This window comes from Papio anubis, chromosome 2, assembly GCF_008728515.1.
Source record: "Papio anubis isolate 15944 chromosome 2, Panubis1.0, whole genome shotgun sequence".
Taxonomy (NCBI): Eukaryota; Metazoa; Chordata; class Mammalia; order Primates; family Cercopithecidae; genus Papio; species Papio anubis.
In genome coordinates, this window is record NC_044977.1 from 97,669,851 (window position 1) to 97,681,065 (window position 11,215).

At 47.8% G+C, this 11,215-nt stretch overlaps 1 protein-coding gene across 1 annotated transcript in view; it reads right to left on the reverse strand.

Moving 5' to 3' along the window:
- GASK1A (golgi associated kinase 1A) overlaps window positions 1–9,474 on the reverse strand; it is an 81,833-nt gene extending 72,359 nt beyond the window's left edge. Inside the window, exon 1 of the mRNA XM_017954693.3 lies at window positions 7,632–9,474. Within this exon, the coding sequence (XP_017810182.3) occupies window positions 7,632–7,634 (3 nt within the window). The 5' untranslated portion in view covers window positions 7,635–9,474. The remainder of the gene's footprint in view (window positions 1–7,631) is intronic.
- Between the last annotated feature and the right edge of the window lie 1,741 nt (window positions 9,475–11,215).

Sequence of the window (11,215 nt, forward strand, 5' to 3'; positions counted from 1 at the left end):
TCTCCACTTTCTTTTACGTGCCCACCCTATCTAAAAAAAATCAAATGTTTAGCCCACCAGGATTAGTTTAGATTGTATGACCCGACCCCGGCCAATGAGGAAAGGGTACAGGGGCAGGACTAGTGTCAGGAATAAAGGCTCTCGTGCCCCTTTGTTCAGGTGTGCTCTCATGGTAACTGGCCAAGGAGGAAACCCTCTGCACAGAAGTAAAATTGCTTTGTTAAGAATCTTTTGTTTGCATCTTCAATTTCCTTAGGATTTGAGCATTATTCCTAACAATTTCTAAGTGTGACTAGAAAAGAAACACCAAAAGCTAAATTTAAATAAAAATGAAGAGAAAGGAGGAAGGCTGACAGAGACCCATATATCCAGATGCCTGAACAAGAACCTGGAGTCACTCCTGACCTGCTCTCAGCCTCCACATCTGAGATTACCAAGGGCTGGAGGTTCTCCTGCCCAAACATCCTCCTACCTGCTCCTCCAGCCTGCTACAGAATCCATACCTCCATCCTGGCCCCCTGGATCACACTCCTTCTTCTCAGTCCCCAAAACTGCTCTCTAAAATGCAAATGCAATCCCACCTCTCCAAGCTCAAAAGCCCTTCCATTGTCCCCTCTGCCCTAGGGACAATAACACAAACCCCTAGCTGGGTGGGGAGAGCACCCACATCCAAGAACCAGGCCCTGGCCCCAGTCCCATCTCCAGGAAGTTCCCCTGTGGTCCCAGCCCAGCTCCTTCCCAGCCAACTTTTAACAGCTCATTTTTGCCTCCAGGGGTTTTGCACGTGCTGTTCCTTCTGCTAGAATGCCTCTTTCCCTCTTCTTTTTGTTATATATATATTTTAACTTACATACAGTAAAACTGAAACTCTTCTGTATCATTCTATGAGTTTTAACACATGTATTAGATATGCATGTCCACCACCACAGTCAGGACACAACACTTCCATCACTCCAGAATTCTCCTTTGTGCTGCCCCTTTATAATCACAGACTCTCCACCCCTAACCCCTGCAACTGCTGATCTGTTTTCCATCCCTATAGTTTTGCCCTTTCTAGAATGTCATATAAAAGGAATACCACAGTATGTAACCCGTAGGATTGGATTCTCCCACTCAGCATAATGCCTTTGACATCCCTCCACATTGTTGCATGGATCTATGGTTCTTTTCTATTGCTGAGGAGTAGTCCACCGTATGGACATACCACAGTTTATCCAATCTACAGTTGAGTGACATTTGGGTTGTTTCCAGTTTGGGGCAATTATAAATAAAGCTATTATAAACATTTGCATCAGGTTTTTTTGTAGACATGTGTTTTCATTCCTCCTGCATAAATACACAGGAATGGGATTGTTGGGATATATGGTAAGTGTATGTTTAACTTTTTATGAAAAACTAACAAACTGCTTTCTACTGTTTCCCACTTTCATGTAGGAGAGTTCCTGTTGCTGGCATCCTGACCAGTACTTGAGGTTGTCAGGGTGTTTTGTTTCACTTTTTAACTATTCTAACAGATGTACAGTGGCTTCTCCTTTCTTCCCTTGACAGAATCCAGATCCTCCTCAGATACTCCCTGTCCTGGAGCCTCCCTCTGCCCTACTCACTCCTCAGGTTGGATCTATCCTTTCTCTGTATCTTCAGCAGAACATTTGGCCTACAGGGCTGACGCATTTCTTTGTGCTTCCCTCTCCCCTGAACCTACCACCTACCACCTGCCCCCACCACCTCTGCCCACACACACACACACACACACACACACACACGTACGCACAGGCAGCCTCAATAGACTGTGTACTCCTCAGAGGCAGAGTATGTGTTTTTGATTTTTCTGTTTTCTGCCCTGCACAATGTCTGGCTTAAAGAAGACACTTTCTAAATGAATTGATGAATGAATGAATGACAAGGCGGCAGGGAGACAGAGGGAGCATTAACACACATTTACACATTGAACGTGAATCCTCCTTTTGTGGCCTTCTTGATATGCCACTCAGGAATTCCAAAGCCACTTGGGAGCAAGACTCAGCCCCTGCCCATGGAGACACTCATTCCTTCAGAGCTCATGAAGGCCTAGAGATCAGAGTGAGGCCCCTATAACCGAGTACCCCCATTTGTCTAAGACAAAGAGAATAAATTTTTTAAAATTATTTCTTCTTCTCTCTTTCTTCTTTTTCCCTCAATCCTTGCTTCCTACTTAGCTCTTTAGAAATGCAGTTAGAAGCTCTACCTTCCCTTCACTAAACACTCCCTACATGAAAAGCTTATCTAACTATGTGCTTACTTAGAAGCTCCAGAGCCTGAGCTACCTTCCACCAGGAGCTTGCCTCGAGAGATAACAGTCAATTTACAACCTAAATTATGCCCACTCCAAAACTCTCTCCCACCTGCAGAGTATCTCAAGACAACGACGACCTTACAACCTAGATCTGCCTGTGATGGTGCTAGCTCAACTCCCTGGTAGATAAGGCACCCAAGCAAGTCATGGAGACCCCCACCGGCTTGCTCACTCCCCTGCATGCCATTCATGCCAAGTATCCCTTTAAAGGACCCTGCTTTCTGCTCTAAAGCAAAGCAGTATCCTTAAAGGCAGGAGCCTGTACCTCTTCCTCTAGGCTAAGCTTTAGAATACAGTCACTTTCTTTATACCAGACCTCACTCTGGTTAATTGGACTCTACAAGTGGTGAGTGACTGAATCTGCATTTCGGTTACACTCCTGCTGTTTCCTCACCCTTCACATCAGCCCTCATCCTGCTTCCCTTCCACTCTTAACCTCCTTGACCCCAGGATTCACCAGATGCTATCATAAAGACTTTCCATCTTCCACTCAGCTGGACTCTGGGGAATAGGATCAGATCCCAGGCCACTCCCAGGAGTATGTGTGCATGCGTGAGTGTGTGTGTGCATGCACGTGTGTGTGTATGAGTATGTGTGTGATGTGTGAGAGTGAGTGTGTGTGTGTGTGTGTGTCTGAGAGAGAGAGAGAGAGATAGGAAGTGAAATCCACATAAAGAAGGGCGTCCTGGGGTTTTCCCACAATCATGTCTCCCTCTCATTCTCACTCTCAGGCCAAGTGGTCCTTCACACGCAGTCCTGTGCAGACACATCCAGAAAATGAAGGGATCACGTCCTAAACTCCCTAGGCGGAAACATTTTAGCAGTCACATCACAAGATGATCCAAGCAAAGACAGCCCCAGGTGACTCACAGCAACCATGCCTCAAAGAAAACTGATGCACTCTGTTTCTCTACTAGTACCTTAGGTGGGAGCGGATACTGGGCCTCCCAGACCTACTTGGAGGGATTTGTCAGCATCTTTGAGGCCAAGCTGAAGCATGTTTCTCTCACTAGTCCCTAAAACAACTAAGGAACTCATTTCTTTGTGAGACCTGTTCCCACCATCCCCTACATCCCTGTTTTTTGGACCAACCCCTGTTTGGTATGGTTGGGGCCAGTGGATGGTTTAAAACACTCTGCTCCCTGCCCAGCCCTGCACAAAGCCTGGGTTAGGTATGCAGCAGGAGCTACAAGTAAGGGCTGTACCCCAGAAGAGAGAGGGGATCAAATTTCCCACAGGCTCCATGGGCTGCATTTCAAAGTTCCAGTACCAGTTTAACCTCTTCTTCAGCTGAGCCTGATAACTTTTAGGACTCATTCAGTGCAGAGGGACTCAATGAGGGGACCCCAGCATTAGACTCCAAGGGCCTGCGGCTGTTCGGGGAGCTACATTCTCATCCAGTCAGCAACACTGTGCAAGGAGGTGCGTGGGAGACTGGACAAACATCTGCAGGCTGGGTTTTCCTGCCTGATGGGAAGATGGACTTAAAAGAAGCAAGAAAACTACTTGAGGATAAATTCCGTCTATACTAGATCCTTACTTAGAGAAGAGTTCCATAAGCACCCCCTTGACTGGTATTGAATGAAAGGCGCCTGTGACTTCCTTACCATTTGTTTTAGACCCTAACAAAAAGCAAACCTATTTTTGTGGATCTTTTGTAAAGCCCCCAATCTTACAGCACCTTTGAGACACCAAGTGTTTTCACCTCCATGACTCCATTTGCTCCTCACAATGACTCCTTTTACAGATAAGGGGCTGAGGTTCAGAGCAAGGCAGCACTTACCCAGAGCCACACGGTAACCTAGCCCAGCACAAACCCCATTCTGACGGCAAACCCCGGGCCTTTCCTCTGCCACTCCAAGCCACACCACATCCAAGTCTATGATGGGGCTGTAGTGCCTGTGACAGGACCTGCATAGGGAGTGGAGGGGGACCTGGGCCCTAGGAGACCTGGGCCCTAGCCCGGCTTTAAGTGACCCTAAAGAGGCCACATCCCTTTTCCAGCCTCAGCTCCTCCTCCTCTGAGTCTTAACCTCCAGGGATTTTAGCTCTTGGTTCTCCCAAGGAGGACTGGCCCGTGTGGGCTCCCCTGGGACTCCCTTTCCTCCACTGCTGCCTGCCTGATGACCTGCCCACAGCACAGAGTGAAGACAGGCAAGAGGAAACTCCTCCCACAGCACGCTGGGCCCTGGGAGGGTAGTTACAGTAAAAGCTTGGATAGAGAAAGAGGCCGGAGCAATTCGTTCTTATGAATTTGTCTGATTTCCACTTAGCTGGGCACTCAGGTCCTCATTTCCATGGATAATGAGACGGTGGCCACATGCCACTGAAATCAGCCCCAATCCTGAAGTGACCTAAATGTCCACAAACAGGGAGACGATTATCAAAATCATCGTACTGAGCATTAAATGTACGGTTATGAAAGATTTTTCTAGAGATGTAGACATGGAAATATGTTTTGATATAAACTGAAGTAAAACAAATCAGACTGCAAAACTGCATGTGTGGTGAAATCTCAGCTCTTTAAAATAATACTCAAAGAGAATAGGAAATATGCCAAAATGATAATCGTGGTTCCTGTAGAAGTTGTGTATTTTTTCTCAAAAATCAGGAGGAAAACATTTTTTAATTGGCAGTAATAGTTTCAACTTTCTCTATCAATATTTTTTCTTTTTTAATTTTTAACCTAACACATATACATCTGATTCTATCAATATTTTTCATCAAGTACAGAGTCCTTGGCAAACACCAAACCTCCCACCACCATCGCAAGGAAAGAAACTGACAAGTGCTCCAATCTTAGCTTAAATACATACCAAGCCACGACCCCTGACCCCGCAGGATGATCAAAAATGCCCCCACAGATACTGCAGCTCAATGCTCTTTTCTTTCTTTCTTTTTTTCATTTTCCAAAAAGACATTTAAGGATTCTAGGCTTTTATTTGTGTACTTCTAACCCAGAGTTTCCCATCATACGTACCTCGGACCAATAACAGGATGGCATTAGGAAATTACTGAATAAAGGATACCATATTCAAACAAGCTGGGCAAGTTCAAATCTCAGTGTAATGAATTAAAAGAGGATACTCTACGGAAGGACCCTCAAAGAGATATAGCATATGATATATGCGATATCATATAATGGGAAATGACATAGCATCTATCATTTCCCAAAAACTATTTTAGGACTATCTCAAGGAATGACCACTCTATGGACATAAGGATACCTTGGGAAGTGCAGCTTTGAGCCCCAGTTTTCCCCCATTCTCTCAGCCTTCTTGCCCTGTGGTTCTCAGCCCTGGCAGCACACTGGGCTCACCTGCAGAGCCTGAAAACATCCCTTGGTCTGGGTCTCATCTGGATTTGGGCTGGGGGATGGGGGCAGCCTGAGTCAGGGCTGAGAACCATTTCTTCCCCACACCTTTTTAGTTGTTCATGCTAAGCATAGCTCAACACTAGAATTGAGATCCAATCTCAAAGTTATTCACATATCACCCACTTTTGGAGCTAAATGGCACCTTCAATAACATCTAGTCCAATCTCTCATTTTACAGAAGAGGAAACTAAGATCCTCAAAGGATTCCTAGCCCCCTGTCTCCTCCCATGTGGCTTCCAGCCAGTGCCACGCTGCCCTGTGGCCTCTGGACCTCAGGAGCCTTCATTCAGAGGGAGAAACAAAGGAGAGCCTTCAGATGTCCAAGGCCATTTCACTGCCAGAGGATGCCCCCAGGCCCCTCTCTCTGCAAGTGAACACTGAGACTACGAAATGTTGACACAAGTCCTCTTCCTAACACAATACCAGAACCCAGAGCCAGGGACATGAAACGGGGAAGCGGCACTGACTCGCAGAACTGGAAGCTTGCACTGGCAGTGGCGCAAACACACCAATGTTCCCCTAGGCAGCCTGAGCAGAAGGCAGGTACCATCTCTCCTCCAGGCACTCTGCTTCAGCCGCAGACCACAGAGCCTCTGCTACATCTGCCTTTAAAGCCAGGAGACTCCAGCACAATGCTAATGCCCCTCAGAGTGGATGGCTGTGGCCTCAGTTCTGGCAACACTCTTGCTCTTAAACAGGGAATTTGTAATAGGATATCTCCACTCTTTTCGTTTCACATCTGTACCCCCAATTATTCCCCCTTTTGAAGCTTAAGATTCCACTATTTCCTTCTCTTAGCAGCTTTGAGAAAAAACCTGAAGCTGGATAGGTGTTAGGAGGGGTGAAACATACACACACCCCTGGCCTCAAAGGTACCCTTCCTGAGCCCCCAGCGCCTGATGACCAGCCCTCCACCTCTGCTCCAGCCATCTGCCAGGCCTCCCTGCACGCAAAGGAGCTGTTCTCTCAGAGACCCTCCATCCTACAGCGCAGTCTCTAGACAGTCTTCTAAACTCCAGGCCCAGCGAAACTCCCCACGAAGCATCTCCGGTGGGGTTCCGATCTGCCCTCTGAGCTTGGAAGGGAAGGAAAGAGGCGAGAGGGCACGGAAGCAGACAGGGGAGCCTGGTGAACTGCAGGAGCCCAGTTGGGGTTGCAGGGGTTTTCTGCTGCAAGAGAAGCAGAGCAACTAACCAATGGCCGGGCCTGAGGGACGCCCCTTTCCTGGGGTTGCATGTGTCCTTTAGCTAAGCCGCCTGGGCCATATTCTCAATGGGTTTTTCTTTTCTGCCTGTTAGTGTCTGTGAGGTTGATCAATGGAAGGACCACGTCCACAAGACCCTGGTTTCATCGTGACATTCCAGACCCACCAGTGCTTCCACAACTGCCCGATAGTCCTCCTGTCGGGGAGGTGGAGGGAGGCGGATTGGAACCTTACTAAAGCCAATTTAACTCAATAGTAATAAACGTTAGGATATTATTTTTAATGTCAATGCATAGCTAAATTAGAAAAGATAGTACATAATCACATAAATTTTGGAGAGTATTAAAATGACTTCAAAAGCTTCTCATCAGAGGCTGCCGTGGGTTCCCCAGGGAATGCTCCCCTCTCCCTGCCCTGTGGATTGCATGAAGATTGCGCAGAGTTGCGAGTGGGTTACTGTTCGGTTAAGGTGTGAGGATCCGTAATAAAAGCCCCCTTACTACCGTCCGCCCCGCCAAGAGCGGCAGTAGAGCCCGTTGCCCCCAGTTCTGGTGCAGAAATGAAAGCCGCCGCCGCCCCATGCAACTTTCGGGGAACAACTCCAGCCTCGGGAGGCCGCGCAGGCTGCGCGCGCCCAGGGCCGCTGCGCGCTGCCAGCAGCCACCTGTCCGGGTGATCGCCCCACCCTCTGCTTGCGCGTTCCTTCCCGCGAGTCCTACCATGTCCCCGGCGGTGTCCTGGCCGGCTCCTCGACGCGCTCAGCCGGCTCGCAGACTCATCCCGCCTCCCCTTGGCCGCCCCCGGCGCCGTGGCTCGCCAGGCTCCACAGGATGCACGCCTACTCGGCTGGGGCGTGTTTCCCGGACTCAAGGTGCACACCTTCCCTGCAGCCAAGTGGCCCCGCGCCAACTCTCGGGAGATCGCTGCACGCCGGGATACTCCGCGGGTGGGGAATGCACGCCGGATCTACTGAGATCTGCGGGGATCTGCGGGAGCCTACCCGCAGCCGCGAGCCTCTGCGGTTTATTGGGGACGTTTGCAGTTTGCAAAGTCCCTGCCGCGCGTCCCGGCCCAGCCTCCCCATTCCCCCGAAAGCGCGGGAGGGGGGAGCTCCTTTCACAATAAAAGCCCTGCCGGGGGCTCGGCCAGCCGCAGTCTTCTGGAGTAGGGGCCCAGGTGCTAGGAAGGAAAGGTCCACGCCCTGCCTGCCCGCCTGCCAGGTGATGCGTCAAGGCTGGGCGGTGAGGGACGCCTCTAAGGTGTGAGGGTGCTCGGTGAGTTCGCTGCAACTCGGCAATAGAGCTGAGTGTTGCCCAAACTGCTACCCTCTCCTGCCAAGCAGGACAAGTCTTTTTTTTTTTTTTTTACTGTCGCTTGTCAGAAGGACAAGTCTTTTTTTACTGTCCCTTCTTCGCTTTGTTTGGGTTCGGTCCCCAAGAGGATTTGGAAGGAAAATCCGTTGACCACTACATTAATTAACAATGAAGAGTTTTTGTCCTTGAGAACTAATCACTGTTAAAGTGACTGAAGTAAGTGGCTGATACCTCTCTGCTTTGGATGTACAGAAAGTGCCTTTGTCACCTACTGCAGAGTCACCTACTGCCAACAGTGGAACAGTCAGAGCAAGACCTGAGAGTGTATCTGCTCCTCGTTGAGGAGTGTCCTGGGCTTAGGGGGGTCTGTAGTCCCCAAATCAGGGCTAGCCCCACTATTCACAGCTGGGTGACCATCGACCAGTCCCCAGACGTCTTTATGACTTGTGTCCCCCAGTGGCCCAATGTTTGAACCCCAGGATTCTTAAGAGCCTGTAGGCAATAGATGGAGGTGAGGCAGACTCAGCAGTAGGGTGTCCTGAGAGAATTTGGGGGCCAGGCTGAAAAATTAGCCTCCAATATTGAAACTAACAGGAAGCATCATTAGTTAGACGAAGACAGGCATATTCCCAGCAGTCATCTGCCCCAGAATGATTTGAGGTTGTCACTGATGGCAGTGCTTCTAAAAGGAAGCAAAGATCCAGAGGGTCCCCTTAAATTGTGTATGTGTGTATGGGCGGGAGGAACAGATGAAGGGCAAGTATTGAGTCCTTAACATTCCAGATGCTTTCTGTACATTATTTCATTTAATCATCACAAACGATCCTAAAAGGAAAACTTTTGCAAATGAGGAAAGTCAGGATTAGGGAGGTGAAGTAACTCTCCTGAGACCAGATAGCCAGTAAACAGTTTAGCAAATCCAAGTCGATTTGCTAGAACATGAAACGAAGAGGAAGACTTAATACTGCAGAAACAAGACGCAGGATGTAGCACTGCAAACTGCAGCTTGTCAGTGCATATGGAGTACTGAAAGGATAGAGAGTTTGAGCCCTGGTTGGGAAATGAGGGCAGAGGGAGGAGGACAGTACAAACCATTCAGGTTTGTATTTAGATGTTTAGGGGGAGACGCTGTGATCTTTTGAGTCTCATTTTCTGACTGTGACTCCACACAAGATGTACATTAAACATATATGTATAAATGTAACTAAAAGAATGTTTTATAAAACATTACTTCATGTAATGCACTCTGACATTTTCTATTTCAATTTTACATTTTTTTTTTTTTTTTTGGAGACAGAGTCTCGCTTAGTCGCCCAGGCTGGAGTGCAGTGGCGCGATCTCGGCTCACTGCAAGCTCCGCCTCCCGGGTTCACGCCATTCTCCTGCCTCAGCCTCCCGAGTAGCTGGGACTACAGGCACCCGCCACCGCGCCTGGCTAATTTTTTGTATTTTTAGTAGAGACAGGGTTTCACCCTGGTCTCGATCTCCTGACCTCGTGATCCGCCCGCCTCGGCCTCCCAAAGTGCTGGGATTACAGGCGTGAGCCACCGCGCCCGGCCAATTTTACATATTTTTAATGGTGCTCTCAAATCATTAACTTAGGAAGAGAGTGCCCAGTATTTCCAGGATTACTGGAAGCAGAAATGTTTTTCAAAAGAAGCAGCTGCGATGACTCATGGAACACACTTGGGAAAAGCTGCTGCAGGATCTAGCCCAGCCAAATAAAATGTCACACAAGAACATGGGTAAGTTGTAAAGAATTGTTTGTTGTTATAGCATATCCTGGTCCATCCTAATAACATGAATAAAATTACTTTTAAGAAGAATTACTTGAAAAGAGTCATAAATCAGATTTTTGTCATTTCTCTGCTCAAAACCTACCATAGGCTTCACATCTCCTGCAGTGTAACACGCCACATCTTACAGGGGTCTACAAGTCCTTTCACACTTTGGCCCTCATTGCTTCTCTAACATTATCTCTGCACACTCTCTCTCACTGTGCTCCAGGACACACTCACCTTCTTATTGTTCCTTGCATATTACAGGCATGATCCCACCACAGGACCTTTGCACTTGTTATCCCTCTCCCTAGAATGCCCCACATATCCCCATGGTTTGCTCCCTCATCTCCTTCAGGTCTTTGCCCAAGTGTCACCTCTTCAGTGAAGCCTTCCCTGACCTATTTAAGATTATACACGCCACTCCTCTTTGTAATTCAAAGTTCCACCTTGTAATTTTTTTTTTTCCCTGAACTAGGCAACTTCTTGGAAACTGTATTAAAGGGTTTTAAATTTAGATAACCAGTAAATCCCTCTCTTCTAGGAAACAACACTTCTTGTTTTGTTACTTTCCAAATTTTGGTTGATTGGTGGTTGGCTGCTCCCAGGTTGTTGGCAGAGCCTCTGGTTACACTGCGGACCTTGCAAGTAGGAAACACTCAACTCAGTCAACTGAGACAGGTTGGTGCTAGAGAGGAATATTTTATTATTTTCATGAGAGGGTGCTTCCAAGTTCAATAGGAGTGAGTCTATCTTTCACCAGTTAGCAGGAGATTTCCAACTTGCTCTAAAGACGTTTTAGGGTTTCTTATAAACTGGTCAGGCAGCTGCCCAACAGGCCCACTCTCTAATAAGATTCCATGTCTAGCTCCGTTCCAGACTTACTGAATCAAAATTTCCAAGGCTTGAGTGTCTTTATATTGTTTAACCATAGCCAGGGCTGAGAACTGCTGAACTAAGCAATTCCTCTTCCTTGGCTCCCATATCCAAATGGCCTTTCTAAATGATTCTGGAATCTTTCTCCTCCTCATGGCCAGTTCTTTGGCTCAAACTTTTGTCATCACTTACACTACTCTCAGAAACTCAACTAGCATCTCAGGCTCTACTTTTGCTCTCTCCAATCCATCCTGCACATCACTGCCAAAACATAAACATTGGTCTGCCACTGACCTGTTCCACATAACTCTCAGGATTAAGTGCAAATTCCTCAGC